The 21,743-nt window shown below is 44.0% G+C and overlaps 1 protein-coding gene across 1 annotated transcript; it reads right to left on the reverse strand.

Moving 5' to 3' along the window:
- Positions 1-654: 654 nt before the first annotated feature.
- On the reverse strand, positions 655-21,485 carry sema4gb (sema domain, immunoglobulin domain (Ig), transmembrane domain (TM) and short cytoplasmic domain, (semaphorin) 4Gb). Its single transcript, XM_068306139.1, has 14 exons — positions 21,341-21,485; positions 11,664-11,815; positions 11,239-11,301; positions 10,953-11,051; positions 10,779-10,872; positions 10,557-10,670; positions 10,195-10,349; positions 7,765-7,940; positions 6,007-6,145; positions 5,701-5,923; positions 5,238-5,353; positions 4,791-4,945; positions 3,216-3,277; positions 655-2,779 (listed from the first exon to the last, which is right to left on the reverse strand). Exons 1-14 carry the CDS (start codon positions 21,483-21,485, stop codon positions 1,818-1,820), a joined length of 2,655 nt encoding a protein of 884 aa, XP_068162240.1. The 3' UTR covers positions 655-1,817.
- Between the last annotated feature and the right edge of the window lie 258 nt (positions 21,486-21,743).

The raw sequence follows: 21,743 nt of genomic DNA on the forward strand, positions 1-21,743 counted from the left end.
AAAGGGGGAAACAGAAGAATATTTTTTGGTCCATTCAGGTTGATTGAGGAGAATAAAGTAGCTTTTAGTCAAAAGATTTGCTGAGACTCAACTGAATGCACCCACACATATAATTTAAGACAATTTGGCATTCTGATAACGCGCATTAAAATGTTTTCCATCCAAAGAGGTCTCTTTTCTAATGCATTCTGTCTTTTCTAATTACGTATAGCAGAGATTGTAAGTATGGGGTTGGATATTTATGACCTACAATATTTTTTAAAAAGACTGTTGCACAGATCTTTTATGAAGAGACAGAGTCTGGGAATATCTTCACAAAACTGTGAGGCGAAGCGTCCGGTGTTTTCAGAACGAACAGGTTACATGTCTGCTGTCGGTTTACGAATCACACAAAAATGAGCGAGGGGGCAGAATCACTGAGCCTCATCAGCAAGGATGGAAGCATGGAAGAGCCGCACTGAGGCCTCCGCCCAGACATCTCCACCAGGATGTGGATTAGTTTGCAAAACAAACATTTGAACCAATAAAGGGAAGAGAACAAACCCATCATAGTACAACTAGTTTGTATTCTGTAATAACGTGAATCTATCTTGTTATACACGTTTGCACATCGTCACGTGACGCCGATTCTGATGCTAAAGCGTAACAAACAGACGCCCCGTTCCTTCCGCTGTCGGCCAATCCTGACAAATGCACGCTCGCTCAGCGTGGAGGGGCCGCTGCCGAGACGCCGCTACAACAGCTGATTAAACACTCAGCTGGAAAGACAGATGTTTGCTCGCTGCTGCAAAGGCCCCCAAAGATTTATTTACTTCTCTTAAAGTTGCCCGTGTTCTATTTTATAAAAGCATTTGGTCACATTGCTAGGGGAAAAAAATGCTGCAGACTTTGTGGCAAAGCAAATTGTCGACGTGTCAGAGGACACAATTGATTAACTGACATTAGATGAAGAGCATTTTATCTCTTTGATATATCGTTCTTTGGAAAAAAAAACAACAACCCCTCTTTGTAATCCGTCTTTGAACATGCAGCAAACAAATAGGATACCAACGTCCTACAGCTGCATCTATTAACAGGACAATAAATCCCAATTCACACTTGTCCACATGTGTTTCCCTGGCTCTGATGTAACGCGTCGCTGCCAACACTTAATTACTGTAATTTGCACGAGAGGAAATAAGAAGAAGACGGATTTATTAAACTGAAATGATTTGTCTGAACACCTGAGCTCTTTAAGAGTCAACCTCAACATCAAATCTATATTTTTAGTCCTAAAATTACTTTAATTAGTTTGATTGAATTCATATTTATAGGTAATGATGCATCCAGACCTCTCAGGTCAGTTGGGATGGGTTTACTTTGTTTGGCCTAAAGCTATGCCAATAATGCAAAAAATACAGACTTATGGTGGAGAATAAGTTCAAGATGCACAAAAAACTAACTTAAATTGACTAAAAACTACCTGAACACTGAATTCTGGTCATGTCCATGCATCGATTTCAACCTTTGTCTTTTGTGTCTTGTCATGCGTGTCCAGAAAGCCTCTACACTGAGGTAGCTCATCCAGTTCCCGACCTACGGTACACTGTACACTTAACACTGCAGTACATGGAACAACTTTTTCCCCAGCTCCACTTTCTGAATGGCAGTATCTGATTGGTCCATCACTGAAAATGAAATTACAACCCATTTATCACGGGGACACATGTAGGTCTGCCCATTTAAGACCAGGTCCAGACACAGTGACGATTCCAAGTCAGTCAGTTCTCTCTGGGGTCAAAATTGATAACAGGGGGTCAAGAACCCAAAAGGGCGTCCTAGATGGAGCTCTCATCGGGCTGCAGGTCCAGCTGCGTGTGTTTCCTCTTCTCCAGGATCCTGTTGAGCTCCTCTGTGAAGGAATGGTAGAGCGGCGACATGCCCTCCGAGTCGGCCTGCCTGAGGAGCATGTAGCTGTTCCCGTTCATTTTCCTCAACACGCTGGGCAGAGTGGCCGACAGCCCGTTGGCGTAATCCATGTTGGGCAGAGGGGGCGGCATAGGAAGAGGCGGTGCAGGGGGAGGTGTTTTGGCCGGAGAAAATTCTCCCTCGCCCGGAACTATCTGGAGGAAGCCGTCGTTTAAGTCTCCGAAGGTGGGCACAGAGATGGACCGCCGACCCCGGCGGCCGTTGCAGTGGCTGGAGATGGTTGTGAGTTCGAGGTGGGAGCTCCTCCTTCTCTCGGAGGTCCCCAAGACGTGAAGGCCGTGCTCTGAGAACTTCCTGTTCCGAGGGGCCCGTCTGGTGCAGAAGCTTACGTATAGCAACACCACAGTCAGCACCAGGCAAAGCCCCCCGAGCACCGCCACCAGGGAAATGTAGATGGCCTCCATGTGTCGGTAAGTCTGGAAGTCCGACGTCGGAGCCAGCGGGGCAGGAGGCGAGGGCAGGGGTTGCTCGGTGGCGCCGCTGGTGGAGAAAACAAACGGGCCCGACGCCGTGGTGGGGGTCTTGGTTGCCGTGGGCTCCACGGGGAAGTCTGTGTGCACCCTGACGGTGTAAAGATAAACCAGGACCGAGACCGAGTTCTCCACGGCAAAACAGCGATAAGACCCGCTCTGCTGGGCGCGAGCTCCGATCACCAGGAGGCCATCTGTGCCGACGCGGTAGCCGGAATTCAGGCTGTATCCCTGGAGCTCTCTGCCATTCAGAGTCCAGCGTGGACTCGCCAGGTTGGATCGCAGTTCGCACTGGAGTAGTACATCATCCCCCGCCATCACAGACCGCCGCCGATGGACCGCTGAGACACAGAAATGAGACGAGATGAGAGAGAGAGAGAGAGAGGAAGATAAAAAAGAAAGGGGCGCAGGATGTGAGGGAGATTACAGAACGAGATGTCAGGTCACGCTTCATCTCCAAAAGCCTTTCAGAACACCTTCGCCATCGCATTTCATAAGTCTGTTTAGATACGGTGTCGCCTTACCAAGGCGGAACATCACGACCACCTGATCTCCAACAAGGAAAGGACTGATTGAAACGTATGAAATGGACCTAGGGGGTGGGTGGGTAAGGAGCACCCTCCGAAGAAATCCCTTAATAGCTGTTAAACGCTTGAGGTTTCAGGCGCTGAAGAAGAGCAGAGCGTTGGATTTTTTTCCACTCATAATCAGCGGGAGTGTGAGAGTCAGGACGGTTAGTCAAAGGGAAGAGACAGGAAGTAAAAGACGCATGCATACCGTTTCCTGAATTCTCCTTACAGCCTCTGATCCCTCTGGAGATATCCTGGGTTAAGTTTGACCTGAAAACAAACAGAATAAAATCGAGTTGAAACAAACAGAAGTCAATCAGTTGCAGTATTGATCGTATCAGTAATTATCAGTTAAAGAACATATCGATTCGGATATAATATGTGAGTAATCTAGTGCAAATGTTACGCCTGTATTCTCTTTGTAGCTCCAGCTGGTATTAATATTACACCTGGACATATTTGTCATATATATCTGCAGTTATTCTGTTCCTATAATTATTGCTGTCTCTCTTCCTCTATGGCCACCAATCAGACGCATTCATCCGCCAAAAAAAAAGACAAATCTATTCCATAGATATGACAGCTCTGCTTCTCTCGGACTCTTTCAGACACAATAATTATTTAGTAAAACTCCGGTATTGTTATGGTCTCGGCGTGCGTCTCGATTAATGTCGAATGCTGCACATCCATCCATCCTTCCCATTAACATTCAGCTCCGTTTGCTGCTTTTCCCCAAACCCAGCGCTGCGTTTGAAACAAATCCACAGGAGAGGCTGATGTGACTGCTGCTCTAATGAAGATTAAGATGTCTGTTACTCACTCATGCACACACAAACAGTCAAGCGCCAAAGCCAATGCCCACGACTGAGTGTGTTTTGTTTGGAAGGGTTTTTTTTTTTAATATGCACCTGTGCAAACCCACCCGGACCTGCTAACACTCTGCTCAAAACAAAATGCAGATAAAGGTTTTAAGGTTATTTTAATGTCTTTTTTTTTTTTTTAAACTGTATTTAATATGCAGGATTCACAGTGACTAAACAGAAAGTACTTTTACTTTGCAAGTTTTTTTTCAAGTGGAATGAAAATAGATAATTTTAAGACATTTTTCAGGTGACTGGAATACTAATATTTCAAATCAGTGAGGAGCATTTAATTTAAAGTGTGCCCATCGATCAGAAGCTGCATTCTATATAACTGGTCAAGAGTTAAATCCATTTAAATCCCACTATTTAGCCTTTACATTATGTATAACTCTATAACTTAAGGTTTAAAATGCACTACAATGTGTTCGATAGTAAATGTGAGAACATAATAAAATACATTTGACATAGTATAAAATAGAGATAATTGTTTGTAGACAGCAATTCAAAGTAAGAGATGTTCGGGGTCTCCTGCTGAGCTGAAAGGGGAAATCCAGGCAGACTACTTTGAGTTTGCTTTCATAGAAATTCCCTCAGAAGAGAAAGTAAGCTGCATAAATAATTAACTAGAGTCTTTTATGGCTGTCGGGCTGAGGAGAAAGACACAAACATCGACCGAAAAAGGTCGTGTAATGTAAAAATGTTCAGCACGTTTGTGCGATTATTAATCATTCAAGAGGGACAGTGTATTTAATTAATCATACAACTCAGGCTATTTAAACATCGCTGACCTTTATTTAATTCAAAATTACCTTTAAAATGTAAATCTTTAGAAGTAAATACAAACAGATTCATAAAAGTAGCCAGGAAGAAGATTTATGGTAAAGATGCTGTTGTTGGTTCAGAGCTGAATGCCCCCTCACCTCTGTTGGTGAGCAGATATTTCCACGCATTCCCTCCCGTCCCAGCCGCAGAACGGATCTCTGGCGAACACGCACTCGTAACAGGAAGCGTACCTCCGGCAGGCCGACATCGGGACCTGCACGAGTCCGGAGTGGGATCCGACGTAGACGCTCCGCTGTAAAACAGACAGGAACGATGAAACCGTTTCTGCAGCTGTGATTTTATAATCTACAACTGTAAGTGTTCCAATGCATTCTGTCATAAGAAGCATATTTGCTGATTAATTCTCAATTATTGATATAACTTTGAGGGGAAAATTTCCAGGCAAGGTTGCTATGAGATAAATTTATCCTCTGTCAACACGTTTACCCTCAATTCTCTGCAGCGGTTCAATAAGTCGGATCATGATCGATCAAAGGTTTGTGTTTGCATCACTGCTTGAATTCCCATTCTGTATAAAAACCTACCAGAGCGGAGGATATGACCAGGCTTTCTATGGGCTGGGGTTTATCAAACAGCTGCAACTCTTCTATTATGTGTATTTCCCCGTTTATATCCACGGCTCGGTGCAGCCACCCGTCATCTGAAAGGAAAGACACGACCTCGTCAACCCAGAATTTACATTTACTTTAAAAAAATTTTAAAGAAAACTTGTTTTTTCCTGCAAATAATCACAGAAAGACAATAACTAACATTCATTTCTTTATCATTTCATTATTGAGTTTAAAGCAGACTGCATCATTATTTTATTATCATTTGTGAATTTATGTTGGTAGTTGTGCTAAATAAACTGAATTGTTTGGTCCTAATTATCATCTCTTAAATTACGGACATTTAAACTTATGCGATGAACGTAGCAAACAGCTACCAGAAGTGCTGTTGTTGTGCGTTCTTGTGCTTTTTCTTGACCTTTCAAGTGAGAAAACTCACCGGTTCCAAGAAACAGAAGCATATAAATGTTCCCATCCAGCGCCGGCTCCTTGTGCACGGCCATCTTCACATAGTTGACGCTCCTCTTGAACATGAGCGGGCGCGACCGGACCGGATGCACCTGTCCGGCCATCAGAGGGTGTCTCCTGACAAAAGTGAGGACGCTGTCGGGGAGATCTCTGGAGGAGTTGATGCCGTGGGATCTGTGCAGATCTGTTATACACTGGAGAGGCAGACGGATGTTGAAATGATGGAGGGAAGAGCCGGACATTAAAACACTCTGAGGTTTTATTAGTAGAAACTTACAGATCCAGGTCTTGGCTCTGGAACTTTCCCGGTGTACTCCCTCCACTTTGAGTCCTGGACCTCCATGTACGGCCCGTCAAAGGCCTTTTGCACATCTGAGAGGGCGTACTGACAGATAGCAGACGCTTTGATATTCTTCCTGGAAAAGAAATCCCCACCCGCCCCGAGACAAGTCCAGAGGACACACTCAGGATTAACGATTCAATATTGGATCAACATAGAGAGGTTATAATCCAGGGGAGCAGCTCCTTCCCAGATTGCATTTCAAACACATCACAGATCGTGGCTGCGCAGATTCTTTCTCCATTGTCTGAAAACTGCGGCGGTAACATTTTGTCCCTTGAATCTTTTCAATTAGTCATGTAGGAGACAAGTAGGAGTGACAGGTTTACCTCTCCGGTATCTGCTCCCAGGATCCGCTCCATTAGGAAATATCTGTTTTCCACATTTTTTGACACCACACTCACAGTACTGTAACACCCACTCCCTGTGACTCATGAATAAAGCAGGACAATTTGTGGGTCTTATGGTGCACCGGTGAAAGAAAAGATTTATCCAACAGCGTGAGTTGGGAGTTGAGAACCAGCTGACCCTTCATCTTAAGCCCTAAAGGTGAGATTAGTAATGGCGGGGGCGTCTGCGTCACATTCTCACATCCATTGTGCGCCGACCGCAGCCTTCAAAAGCGTTCAAGTGAGAGAGAGAGACGTGAAAGAAGTGAAACCAGAATCTGTCTTCAAAACCATCGAGAACAGCTCAGGGGCTTATTCTTTCACGCACGCTTGACTCTAAAGCCCGGATGATGACGACTCACACAGGTGGATGTTGTGTTTTTTTGAAAGAAGTCCGGGCTGAAGCGGGACAAGACAAGACAGAGAAGATGAACAGCTGCCGGGTCCAACGAGGAGATCAAATATCCACCAAAGGAAGTGTGGCGTATAAAAAGCACCAGATTGTGTTACCGGCCCGATTAGATCCTCTCTATCACAGTCTAAATGGCCTTGGGGGCGGTTTCATGCAGCATGACTCCGCATATCAGCACAAACACACAGTCATGTCAGATCTGGCTGCAGCTTGAGTGGATAACAAGTCACCTGAGGTTTCTGATAATGGTGTTTCTCCCCCTCCCTACCCCCCACCCCCACTAAAAAGTTCATCTTCCATCACTTTCATCATTCATCAAACAGTCTGTCCATAAGAACAGAAAAACAGAGAAAAACCTTCCAGAGTGTCCAAAGTGATGTTTTAAAGCAACAGCTGCGAGCAATAAATGTCATTTTTACTTGCTTTTAAGATGCAGCCTCTAAATGAGACTGACTTAAATGATCCAGACTCAAATCTGCATCAGATTGATTTCAAATGATGCAACGGATAGAAAATAAACATTGTCAGATAAAATGGAATGAAATAATTTAACCCTTTGAAGCAGGGGTGTCAAACTCATTTTCACCCAGGGCCACATCAGAATAACGGCTGTCCTCAAAGGGCCAAATGTAACTTAGAAATGTAACTCAATGTACCTGCTGTAAAATAAACGTAACTAATCCTTAATGTTAAATAACTGAATTTTTTTTACTGATTCAAGTTACAAACTTTACAGTTGCTGGTTGCTCTGTTTTAAAATAAATCCTTTTAATTTATCAGGTTATTAAACCCACAGAACTCCATCAATCAAGGATCAAACTATCCTTGAGCTTGACACATGTGCTTTAAAGGGACAAAGATCTCAACAGATGCAGCTTGTTTGCCGTCTCTCACCATTCTAGGCCGAAGATGCCGTAGAAAACGCTGCTCTGAACATCTGGACCCTGCAGGACGAACACGCTGCGCAGGATGTTGAGGTGCAGCTCGTATTCGGGGACCGAACACACGATCCTGGCCTTCAGGAAGGTGGTCCATTTCCTCTGCAGGGTCCTCTGGCCGCCCCAGTCGTTCTGCACACAGAGGAGGGGATGGACGGATGCTTAGAGGATACTCATCTGTATTATTACTGGAATCATTCTGTGCACATACCTATAGACACATAAAGAAGGGAAGGAAAGAGGAGTCTGATGAAGGGAGAAACTGCGGTGTTCTTGCTCGGAGGGCTACTTTAGCACATTTGCTCTAATTACATTTTGGCAGGGCTGTGGGGGGGCGACGCCGAAAGAAATCGCTCTCTAAAAGAGTAATTTGGTACACCTCATTTAGAAGAGAGAGAGGAAAAACAAGACTCTCTCTCCTTATCGGAAATAAAGCACCTCATTTCTCTGTGTTTATGTCTTCCGCAGACATCTGTCATTCGTCAAAAGTCTCCCCACGCAGCCAAAAGCAAGGGGGGCATAAATCAACGTAACGCACATGTGATGGAAATAAAAGAGGCTGCATTAGGAAGACTTCCATCAATTAAACGCGGCAATTGTTTGGTGCAGAGGAAGAGAAAGAGAGGGAAAAGAGGAAAAAGACGCATCTACTATTTTTTTGTGACTGTGACAGAGGTTAATCAAGTAGAGTTATGATGGAGGGAATAGAACAGAAGGTGTAAGAAAGAGATTAGATAGCAGGATACTGACAGCTAAAGTGATTGAAAGGGAGTGATGTCTAATCTTTATCTTCCCAGACGACTTCGTCGGCATGATTTTTACTCCCTTCTTTGTGAAATTAGGTCAGGAGTGTGAAAGAAATAGATGCCGTCACGCTTGGAAGCGACAAACACGAGAGGACAACTCGTTAGACGGCTCAGAAACGACAAGTCTTCAGCGGTTTCAGGCCAAAGGCTGCCAAGACCTTCGCTATCTGCGGATCTGCCCCCAGCCAGAGGGGATGTCTGGTTGCTACGGGGCTACGCTGGGGACCAGCTTGATATCTGCCCGCGACTGCTGTGGCCTAGTTCAGACAAGCCCACATCAACACGAGTAGAGAATAATAAGGAATCACTTTCCTTCCTGCTCGCCAATATTTGGAACGAAGCGCTGGAGAATGCAGGATTTACATCTGAAACCAGTGAGAGAAATGAAACACATAATGCATCATGTCATCTTAGAAAAACTAGGAGCTGGTCATATCTGCATTAATCAAAGTCACTTCTGCATTAATGGCGCAAAGAAAATCTTAAAAGGTTGAGGTGAATCACGTTTTCGACGAGGCACATGTCTGAACGGATTGTCATCAGATGAACACCGGGGCTGCAGCAGCGCGAGTTGGAACATGCAGTTTGAAATTAAATGCCCCATTTGGAGCACTGGAAATAAATGTTATCGTCTTTAAATTGAACTGGGCTCTGCCAAAGCAGAACAATCACACACACTTGTGTAGCCGTAACTCTTAGAAATACCATTTTGTGGGATAGAATTCAGTGGTTTTTGTTTCATTGAGAAAAAGTGTTGATTTGTAAGTGGGACAAAGTCATAAACAATGCATGTGACAAAAGATAAACCAGCTGCAAAACACGAAGCTCCCTCGCTGTGATTGGACAATAACGATCCATTCTGAATACGCAGCGTTCTCATTCGTTCCTTTTTTCTCACTCAGTCGAAGTTTTATTTTCACACGCTCACATAATAATATACATAAAACTCATTGCTGAGCATTGATCATTCCTTTTTTGTCACTTTTTTTCCACGCCACTGAACGCAGCAATAATTTGGCGCAATGCCGTACTGTGATGATAATTACGCCACGCGTAAAAGAAACAACAGGGTGGGGAGAGGCCTCCAGAAAGGGTTGGCGGCCACGCCGTCTGGACCTGGGAGCGGTGATTACCAGTGAAATGAGGTGCGAAGAAAAATGACAAGGAACGGAAGAAGGCGAGATGGTAATGAAGAGATGAAGAGGCTTCGACTGGAGGTTGGCAGACTTTGATTTTTGCCTGGAAACAGCGGCACACACAGTGAGAGACGCCATCAACGGAGTAACGGAGATTAGAGACGACCGCTGGTTCGCCGTCGGCGCAGCTGCTGGTTCATTCAGCGCTGAAATTACTGGGAGAGTCTAACAGCAGCCGAGACGAAGAAATCAAGAACAGAATGCCTCCCTGAGCGCATTAAGTCTCCGTCGGTCACATAAAGCATGGAATAATCCGCCATTTTTGGAACTTTTCTCCCCATTCCAACTTTTTATTTTTTTTCACGACCTTGCAGACACAATACCAAGTGAACGCATTAACGCGATTATGGCTGATAGCATTCGGGGCCGGTCGGGCTCTCTGACCTTGCAGACCCGGGCGACCCGGGACACTTTGGTCTGGCTCGGGTAGGCAATTTGCTCCTGGCTTCTCTCCGTGAAGAAGAAGTAAATCTTGTCGTCATCACCGATGGAGCTGTTGATGCTTTCCTTCATCAGAACCGAGCCCACGAAATCAGCCTCTGCACACACACACACACACACACACACACACACACACAAACACACACAGATACATGAGGACCGTTAGCATTCAGGAAGCATCTTCTTAGAAACTTTATGTGCAGCTTCTAAGTGCGATTAAAGTGCAAAATAAACTAATTAGCTTTAATCTGCAGATCAATCAGTTTTAAAAAAACAAACAAACATGTTTTATGTGTTGCAATTACCCAGAAGCCACCGGGTGGGAGCCTCTTCTGTCCTGAGCACGGGGAAGGGGAAGTTTCTACGCACATCTGGAGAGCTGCGGAACTCGTACTGAGAGGCCGTGAACATTTCACCATCTGATTAACGGATTGCACAAGAGTGTGTGTGTGTGTGTGTGTTAGTGGGAGATACTCAAAGATGGAGACACATGGGCATGAAGGAACAAAACAAAGGATGATACCTACCCACGAGGAGGCCGGTGTAACCCTTGGCCGGGTCATAAGGGCATCTGTCTCGGCCCTCCTCGAACGCAGAGGAGAAGCTGAACCGTTCTGCATCCTTTCATCGAAAAACGGTCGATCAATCATTCCAGTTGAATCGCTAATCTAATCATTATTTATTTTTAATCATGCACTTACTATATAAGCACAAAGAGGCCTGAAGGCGTTTGTTCCACAGGCGTACAGGTGAGTCTCGTTGTATCGCTGCAGAAAGCGGATGTGATTGTAACACTCGGTCTGCAGGGGGAGAAACGGGTTATTTCTGGTTCCACAAGAAAAAAAAGAGAAAAAAAACAAGGCCAGAGAGAAAATAGGCCATGCAATGCAAGACGGGCGGTTTTACCCAGATATCGAGTGATTGGGTGTGATTTTATTGGAGTGATTAGCCTAAGAACACTACTGAGAGAAAAGCACGGTCGCTTACCTGATTGTTTCTGCCTTTATTAAGACACAGCGTCTTCTGTTCAGGGGGGGCTGCCCAATCGATCTGCAAACAAGGAGTCGCAAGATCAGGAAGAGTCAAGTCAATGAAGAGGGTGGGAAAACAGACGAAGAAAGATCGAGAAGTAAAACGAGCGTGCGATCGGCAGGAAGAGAGGAGAATAAGACGAGACACTTTCGGTTCTGATGGTCCTCAGCGGCTCCTGAATGAACTTCGACATCCCAAAAAATTGGTGGAACACAACGGGACTGGCTCAGCCTGCTTAAAGCTATTATTAGTTTGTCCTCATTTAACTCTTGTGAAAGGAGAGAAAACTTGTGAAAATGGAGGGTTTTTTTTTTTCCTTTTTCATTCTAAACGGGGGTAATTACAGGATGATCTGTGACCTGCGGCGTCCTGTTACTCACTGAGAGGTTTGCAGGTGTGCTGATGTTGGAGGTGTTAAGTGCATACAGAGCTCCTCTGCCTCCCACGTACAGAAACCCCCCAGCCTCCTCCTCCAGCAGCAGGACGCTGTAGTTCTGGGACGAGCCGGAGAAGCGGGAGCTGCCCAGCAGACCTGCAAGTATATCATCATCTTAAAACCATGCATAAAACCAGGGCTGATGGTGACGTGAGAGGAAAGCTGGGAAAAAAGGGGGCGTCGCCGGAGTGATTGCCGAGACGGCGTGTCGGGTTGAGGGGGGGGGGGCACAGGGGAAGCAGAATTTTAGGGCATTCAGCAGGAATCATGCCCCAGTAACGCCAGACCACATCAGGGTAATATTTGCTCTCTCGCTCTATGTGTGTGTGTGTGTGTGTGTGTGTGTGTGTGTGTGTGTGTGTGTGTGTGTGTGTGTGTGTGTGTGTGTGCGTACATGTTACTATAGTAAATTCTGATTAATATTTTTGTTCTTGGATCAACAGTAAGAACGTAACATTTGAACGGACACTGGCATCGCGCGTTAGAAACGGGGGCAGGTTGCCCTGCTGCTGCGAGGTAATAATAAAAAAGGAGGACATGGTTTTCCTCTGCAGATCTCCTGCAGGAGTAGCTTTACAGATCCAGAATGAGTCAGCAGAGAGCAGATGGGCTTATTAATCGCCTCACATCTTAACGGCCTCTGTCTCCTTCTTTCTTTTCTGTCGCGAACCGAATGTCACGCCTCCCAGCGAGAGCACAACCTATATTTGCCCCCTAACTATCGATTCAGAGATGCGTGAGGTCCTGAATGTTAATCTGCTCCCGTGTTCTCCTTTTTTTTTTTTAAGAGTCCCTTACAGCTCCTGCAAGATGATCCGGTTCAAGAAGAAGCCTCACCTTCCATTGAATTGATTGAATTTGATTCATTCCACTAAGGGGGTCATGCTTTTGCTTTTCTGTCTCTTCATTAAGACATCACCAACATGTCAACTACCAGATGGATTTTCCGAGCTCGTTCTGAACATGGAAGAGTAAGATCAGTCACCTGATGACCACTTCCTGTCAGAATCTTGTTATAATTTACAGGTTTGAAGTCATGATAACACAAAAAATGGTAAAAAACTTGTCAGTGCCATTCAAAAATGGACATAATTTTTCACAAGCTTAATCTGCATTTAGATCAGGAACTGAAGGAGGAATATATTAAAAAATATAATCAATATCAAGCTCTGCCCACTCACCTAAAAACATCTACGCAGCGGTGACGTTTGTTTGAGACAACTCTGATTTTGTTTTCATCCAACAAGCCTGAGAGACAAAATGATGAGTTCTTTTTGGTTTAAGTTGGTCTGTAAACTAGTCAAAGAATCTGGAGTCCTTGGTTATGCAAAGCCAAAGAATGAGGAGGATAAATTCTCTCTCACTCTTCAAGGCTTTCACTCAGACTCTTATTAATTCAACTACAGGCTTCCCAACACATTTACAGGTTCAATTCACAGCGATGTAAAAAAAAAAAAAAAAAAAAAACCGATGGCAGTGAGATTCCCAGCGGGGTTTGATCTTGCGTAATACAACACGATGAATACTGTTAAGACCCCCCCACCCCCACCCCCGTGTCACATAGCAGGTCCTTTCCTCCCCACGTGACGGCGTGATTGTCAAACTGCCACACGGACGCACTGGGTGGTGGCGGTAGCTCTACATTGGCGCCCATGAAGCCTGAGTCAGACTGCAGTCGTTCTGAACGCTCGCCATCCTCACTGCCATGTTCTTTTCTTACTGTCAACCAGACAATGATGGGGATAGAGCCTAATTTGGTTATTTCCATCTGTAGTGCCCGCTGGACTGACTATATGTATGACAGATGGGAGGAATGACACCACATAGAGGAAATCCTCCTCATGAATTACAAAACGGTCAGCTCTAGAGTTTTTATAAGCCATTATTTATAGCGCTTTGCAATATTTTTCATTGCATAAGACTTTCCTCGCATGAAATTTTCAATCCTTCCTGTATGACGATAGTATTTCCTGTGTAGTAGAAGTTTTTTTTTAAATAGGATAACATCATGACAAGCCAATCAGGGGTTGATTATAGAATCCATTTGTGTGCTATCAGAGGACGCTCTTGAAAGCTTTGTTGACATATTTAGGTTAGCAGTTAGCTTCAGTTGCTGTAAAGCTGTTAAGTCTGAGATCCTTACTGGCACCATTATTTTAAAATCTGGCCTATAAAGATAAAAACTGCAAAAAATAGATCCAAGTACTTTCAGACACAATTATCTACACAGATTCTCCTTGTAGTGAAATATCTTTCCAAAAACAGCCTGCAGCCTTTGCAACGCTTTCAGCCATTCATTACCAGCTTATTTGTTGCATATTTAACCCGTGGCTGTAGCCTCCCCATGAGGTGACCATAGCTAAAACTCCTCTAGCTCCAAATGTTTCCTACAAACAAATAGTGCGTCAGCGTCAGATTTGAATGAGCCATCCCACAGCTCCTCTGACACATCCAAAGATCAGGACACGCCAAGGGCGAGATTCTAATGAAGGACTGGGGCTCTGGAAGGAGTCAATTGGACAAAACTCTCTGCAGCATGCAAATACACAAATAACAAAGGTCTGCATGCATAAATACATTATGCTGAATCTACTGTGGGCAATGAATTGCATAATGAAGATGATGGAGTAGAAGACATGCACACACAGACAAAAGTGCATTAAAATACAACGCAACCCTCATCATGAGGGGCAAGATTCTTCTCCGATATCACATTCAGAGAACGAGTTATGCAAACACAAAGGCAGCCCCAGGCGACGTTATAATGCCTACTACTCGTGAGTCATCCAATTGTGAGCAAAAGCCTTGGTTTTTATCTTATAAAAATAGCGTTTGCATGATATTACAAGCGAGAGGGACCAACGTGACGTGGAAAACGTCCCCGGCTCCAAGGCAGCAGAGGCGAAGCGACCTTGACCTCAGACTGTCATCGGATGGTGTTTTGTTTGTTTTTTTATCCAGGAAACTATGACTTATTAAAAACTTAACATGTTTTGGAGGCGACGCACATGTGAAAGAGAAACCCAATGCTCATTTCTGTCAGAACACACACACAGAGGAGGAGGAGGAGGAGGAGGGCTTGTGTTTGATGTGGATCCAGTTCAAACCAACTGAAAGATGAAGAAATGTTCTCGTCTTACCACACAACAGATCGGTTGCTGCTGTGCTGCAGCATCGGTCCGATAAAAGCTGGACTCAGCAGACATCAGACCACAGAGATGATTTTTCATTATTTTACCCCACTTTCCTGTCACAATTTTATACTCAATCTTGCAGTCTTGGGGTTATATTAGGATATAAACACACACAGAAGAAGACTTGCTTTAAATGTTTTTTCTCATCATTACCATAGTAATTGGAAAACATTGAATTAGAAGAACAAATACACGAGTCACCCCCAACGAAGTTTGACAAACTTTCCTGGAGGTTTGGAGTTTTAACCCTCCAGGGCTTCAGATCAAACCTGAATAAACCGTAACCTTCACACAGAACTAACTAACCCAGTCCTAAACTGGTTTGTTTAGGAATGACCTGAGACAAAGTCATTTCTGATTATACTGTCGGTTTTCATCACAGACCTAATGAGAGACTCAACGTAACACACTGGTTTACAAATGTTCACTGCTGCTTGACGGTGGCGTCAGCTGCTCAGGTTGTCTCTCTCGCTTTGGATCTTGTGATCTCGCTGGAAGGCGTAAAACCGGATCTAAAACTGCCTCCAAAAGTTGATCTGCTTTCCTCTCTCGTTGGGACGATCAGAGGGGAACAATGGCCATGAACCATGAACCCTTCTTAACCCGGCTGCACCAGTCCTCCCAGACGAGGTGATCGGCATTGCTTACACACAAACACACACACACACACACACACACACACACACACACACACACACCAGACATAAGGACACACACACACACACACACACACACACACACACACACACACACACACACACACACACACACACACACACCAGACATAAGGACACACACACACACACACACACACACACATATACAGTGTGCTTTTACACCAAAATCAATGAAAAAAGTCAACAAAGCACTGAGGCGTGCCAGAAGTCTCTCAGCCTGCTGGCTGGTTTCTATTTACTGTTGTCATCCCGCGCGCGCGCGTGTGTGTGTGTGTGTGTGTGTGTGTGTGTGTGTGTGTGTGTGTGTGTGTGTGTGTGTGTGTGTGTGTGTGTGTGTGTGTGTGTGTTAATACTAACCTGTTTTTTTTTTTAATGTACAGCTAGTTGTTCAGTGAGGAGAACAGGTCAAAACAACTGGTCCTCAGAAACATCTGCCATGTTTTCCACTACACACACACACACACACACACACACACACACACACACACACACACACACACACACACACACACACACACACACACACACACACACACACACACACACACACACACACACACACACACACACACACACTTATTTCATCCTTCATTTGTCTCCTGAAAACGGGTGCAGACATCTCCGTCGGTGACTCAAAGGATCTGACAGGTGAATATTTGCAGCGTCTCAACGCTGAGCCGTCACAGGTGGTGCGTTCAAACATATTTGTAATCCTACACAAGGGTCTGGGATGATTGTAAATCCACTGTCGGGTTGTGTGTGTGTGTGTATACTGGAGTGTGACTTCCTGTGTGACTCACTCATCACTAGTTACGCCACGGGGGCCATGTGACACACGTGAGTACAAATAAATTTGGGAACAAATGCTGGAAGGAACGACCGACTCAACGTCTTTGGACAGCGTCAGAACTGCCAAGTGTTGTCATCTTCACCCCCATTATATAAGCATCTCTTCTTCATTTCTAAAGTAGATTCAAGATGCAGCAAACATTACTTTGGACATTTAAGAATTAATAAACAACTGGATTTCCATGTGTATGAAAACAAGAGGAAAAGAAAGTGAAGCAGAGGTTTGTTTCTTTCCTTACAGCAGGGGTGCTCACACTTTTTCAGCTTATAAAATAAAATGACCAAGTCAAAATGATCTACCTACTACAAAAATGCAAAACATATATTTATTTTTACATATATTGAGAGGTCTTTGTACGTAGCATAACCACATGAGCCCATAAATGTACAACACAACAGAATTAACTGTGTTCTTTTTTTTTTTTTTGTCAGTTTACTCTGATGACTACCACTGAATGGAATCAGTCAGGGATGAATACTCCAGACATTAGCTGCTGACAGCCGGCCTCAAGCACACTTCCAAATGATCATCAGTCATGGCGGAACTGTACTTGGACTTCATGATCTTCATGTGGGAAAAGGCTGGTGAACACAAATAAGGGGAACTGTCCATTTCCTCATGTTGGGGTACTTTTGTTGAGGAAGTTCCAGAAGTGTCTGTGAGCTGTGGCCTTCAGCTGAATGTCGGATTGTAGAGACAAAATCTGATTTTCCAATCCAGGAGAGTTCAGGGGAAACATCGCTGCTATTTTTGATGCTAGTGAATCAACCTCAACCTCTTTTTGAAAATCACAGCACATGAATTTGGCAACTAGGCAAAGAAAACTCTTGAAAGCGATTGTCGAACTCCGACAGACGATTGTCAGTCTCTCTTGCATTTCCATCTCTGATGCCAGGTTGTGGAAGTTTGCTAAATCATGGAGCTGCAACTTCGAGGAGAGATATTGCATCTTTTGTTTGAAATGCATTAACTATTCATTAATTATTTGAGTCAGCTGCTTCTACAAATGCCTCTTTTACCATCTCTCTATCTTGGAAGGGCTTTTTGATCTTAAAATCACCCAGAACGATGCTTCGGAGGCAGCTTTCGCTTCTGACGTTGGTTGATTGCTGTCCAGACAACTGGCATTTTAATTCCTTCACTTTTAAAATATCATAGTGAAAAAAATGCCTCCTCCCATTCCGTATGAAAGTGTTAAGTTTGTTTTTTTCTTACTTGTTCCAGCTCCCCCACTCATTTTTATACTTTTGCTTAAGTTTAAGAAAAAAAAAAAACGGGATCAACCGGTCAACATATTGAGCGACCCTGCCATACACCATCCATAACATCTCAGCGTTTTGCCATTTTCCAATGCAAAATTCAAATCAGCATTTCGTTTTCACATTTTTTTTGCATTTAGTCTTGATTTTAATGCTCAAATGGCCTTATTACCTATTAATATTTCACTAGTGTTGTCTTGCTTAAGTCAGATTTACAAAAAACACCAGGTCTGATCGGGCTTCTTACCAACTTGGAATAAATTTCAGAATGCTGAGGTCAAATCATTTGTTTTCCCAGAAAAACCGAAGGAACCAATTACTTGGTTTAATTTGTGTTTGCCAGTACCCCAGGTCCACCAGACCCTCTCCCTGCTTTGCCCTACTTATGCATAATTCACAATACTAAGTTCCTATCACAGACGCTCATGCTTGACCGCTTCAATGCAGTGGCATTGTCTATCCATCCATTGTCAATACAGGCGTAGTTGTCAATCAAATGTGGTTTTTAAGAAGTTATGATTCAAAGAAAAACAGGAACTACCTATTGAAATGTATGTAGTCATTTCTTCGTGACTAATGTCAAATGTCAGACATCACTTGTTCGGCATCTCATCAAAGAGGAAGCAGAGCACGACGTCCAACGACACAAACACGACATCATGTCATACCCAAAGCAATCCTTGGGGTTTTGACAAAAACAGCGAGGGCAGAACGTTAGAAAAAGGAAATGAAAGCTTTGATGTCAAAGGCGATCTGACTCCACAAACGAGTCGCAGATGGCCCCTCCGTGTTATTGCGGGTCTCACCAGATGATATCAGTGAAGCACCAATAAGATGCTTTCAGAAACTCAGAGCAAGAACGATCAGATGGAAAGGGGATCACAGCATCATGGTGGTCTCTGTGTTAACAATGCTGTCACCCACAACAGAGAAGGAGATTAAACAAGACAGCCGCCACGGCCCAGATGATAATGTGTGTGTATATCGCACAGCACAGCACATACAGTAAATGCAGCTGTTTTGCAAAGACAATAATAGACTTTGCTGAATACTAAATTGCTAACCCTCAGTGGACTGCCTCTCCGACGCTGTAATTACGAGACAAGACAATCTTTATTTACAAAAAGCATCAAGCTGGCAAAGTTTATATCCGCCACCAAAAACAACAGTAGCAATGAGTATGAATCTTACCACTAAGACCTGCTTTGCTATAGCGACATGGAGCAACTTAAAGTGAGTGCATCAATATTTCACAACCCTGTTACTTCAGGTCTGGTGGCAGAGAGAGAAAAAGTGGAAAATCAATCTAATCAGATTCAATCAGCCCTTCAAAACACATAAATCTTCCTGTACAGCTGTCAAACACAATAGTAAGAGACAAATCCCCACAGTTTAGAAGTGCACCAGCTTCTGATTCATTGGCTCGTCTGGAATGTGGGGACGTTAGTTTGGTATGACACATTTTTCACATAAATTAGGTACTTTATTCATATCACAGGACATAAAAAAGCTTTATATGCTGAACATCTGATCTCCCAAACTCTAAAATCTAACATTCCCTCTGGTTTAGTCTGCCCACTAAATGTTACACTATGTTGGTCTATGAAAGCAACAAGACTGAGTGGAAACAGCTCATAGATTCTAAAACACTTCTTACAGCTTAAGGAAACTACAGAGTTGGTGATAATTATCTCTCTTTCAACAAGACGTGCATTTTTACATGATTTATTTTAGTTATAAAAATATTGATTAGACCAGCTTTACATAATGGCTAGAAAACCATTATGGAAACCAACAACACCAACGCATTTCAGCTTGAAGATCTGCGAGTTTATTGAGGAAATGTTTGCGCGGCAAGGTTATAACTGTTTGCGGAATGTTTTTTATTTCTTCTACAGTTTGCTGTCCCTCGGCAACCTCATTAAAGAGAGAAAATAGTCACATTGTGTCATGTTTCCCTCTCATTCCCCTCTGACTGACCATGCCCTTGCACTCCCACTCTGTCAGGGCATACTGTAAATCAAAGAGCACCTCCTCATTCAAGCTAACAAAACATAATACAAATCCACCCACAAGAAGTCCGACATATACCAGCCACCATTTCTTCCGTATACATCATTGCACACCAATGCATGCATCTTTATCACGATCTGCCATTTGTCAAGTGACATGTGTCACCACGGGGGCAGAGACAGAAGGTTCATGTGTGCAGATACATGATGTAACTAAATGCATACACACAAACGTACCCATAATGCAGAAGGCTATGCAGACACACATGGAGACTGATGAAATGCGTGGTGACACAAACGTACATGCAGCACACACCACGGAAAGTAGGTCAAGGACAACTTTGAGGCCAAAGAGAAAAATAAAATGTGGAATGATTGGCTGCAGAAGAGTAAAGTGTCCACTGTAAGCAGAGTGTGTATGATTTATAATCTGACTCAGAATGAAAGATGAGTAAATGTCAACTAAAAGCATTCAGATAGACAATAACCTCTCTCTATGACGCACTTGCAAACTCCCAACGAGGCTTTATGACCCATACATGACGCCCCACGCAATTCACTTTTCAGTGTTAATCGAGTTAACTCTTCCGAGTTAATCGAGTGTGGCCATTTCATTTGGCTAGAACATATCTGCAGCAGTACTACTAACTAGAGCAATCAACTCCAGTTGGGTAGAGAAAACAGCTCCTCAACAGCAGGTTTTATAAGTCATGCAGTCTTGAAGATTTGTGCATTTTATGTTTATATATTTAAGAAAAACATTCATGTCCAAAATGCAAATACAACTTCTTAATTTCTGCAGTTCCTCTCACGCTTGATCGAGAAAATGCACCGTAGTGAGACCCCTCCCCTGTTGTATGATTTTCTCTCTCTTCTCATCTCTGATTATCATTCTGATTCAGAACATCGAGCAGTGTATCTTTCCCATCCTCCCGACTCCGACGCATCATCTCACACCGCAAAACTCCGAACTGCTGGGATGACATTGCACGGGATGAGCTATGCTTGCAGCAGACATGACTCCCGTTTGCACCACCCCTCCCTCTAATAATACCTATACTCAGAGGACTAAGGAGGAGTGGATAGGGGGGTGGAGTAGAGGTAGGACAAGGCTGTCCGATCAGTCCAACGTTCCCTTCTCCCTGCCGCTGCAGAGGGAAAGCTGTTGGCAAATGAGGCTGATAACTAGAAGGGATAAAGGTCCTCATGATCTGTGTATAGACCCGTAAATAAACACCAAGGCCAAAACTCCTCGTCAGCAGTACTTTCTGTTTGTTTTTTTTACTCGGACACTAATCAGCCCAACTGAGACCAGGTCCTCTTTTCTGGGAGGCTCTCGTCCATTGTTTCATTAGAGGTGTTTGCTGAGCCATGTGATCCGGGACAGGGCATGAGACAGGCGATTAATAACTAGAGTGTGAAGGAGCTGTCTTCAGGAGTAGCAATGGCATTGAATAAGGAAGCGGTAAGAGCGTTGAAAGAGATGGGACGCATCTCAAATAGAAGTTTCAATCTGAGACTGATTCCTTTCTCCATATCCTTACATCCATCCGTCCGTTTCCTTGAAGACAAGGAGACTGTAATCATCTCATAACTACGATTAAGAACACTTTTCTCTTCACCTCTCACCTTTGTAGAAGACAGTTGTCCTTGGAGTCACATCCAAATCCAGGGACGGGCTGAAGGGAAAGGCCCACAGCTGTGACATCCTGGCCAGCAGCAGCAGGAGCAGCAGCAGGAGCAAGAGGGGCCGGGCTGATCTCTGGTTGCCCATGTTTGACACAAACACCCGGGTCCAAACGAAGCCCCGAACGCAATTTGTCAGACTCACAAAATCTGAGTGTGACAAATGTGTATCTTACGACCAGGCAGCGAGTGGACGCAAAGCCCTTTGATTGCTCGCCAGTTGAGGACACGGCCTGCGCAGAGAAAAATAGAAATGCGTATTACAAACACAGAAATGACGCAACATATCAAACTAGTGATGCTATTGTATGAAGGTACAACTGGAAGTCAGAGATAACACCGAACA

This window comes from Antennarius striatus, chromosome 21 (genome assembly GCF_040054535.1).
Source record: "Antennarius striatus isolate MH-2024 chromosome 21, ASM4005453v1, whole genome shotgun sequence".
Classification (NCBI taxonomy): Eukaryota; Metazoa; Chordata; class Actinopteri; order Lophiiformes; family Antennariidae; genus Antennarius; species Antennarius striatus.

Excerpts from the sequence above, each read along its gene's own strand:
- sema4gb (XM_068306139.1), bottom strand. The coding sequence starts at position 21,485 with ATGGGCAACCAGAGATCAGCCCGGCCCCTCTTGCTCCTGCTGCTGCTC. Across the intron at positions 10,671-10,778 it reads TTACACCGGCCTCCTCGTGG|ATGGTGAAATGTTCACGGCC; the intron begins GTAGGTATCATC and ends TCCGTTAATCAG. Across the intron at positions 3,278-4,790 it reads ATATCTGCTCACCAACAGAG|GTCAAACTTAACCCAGGATA; the intron begins GTGAGGGGGCAT and ends GTTTGTTTTCAG.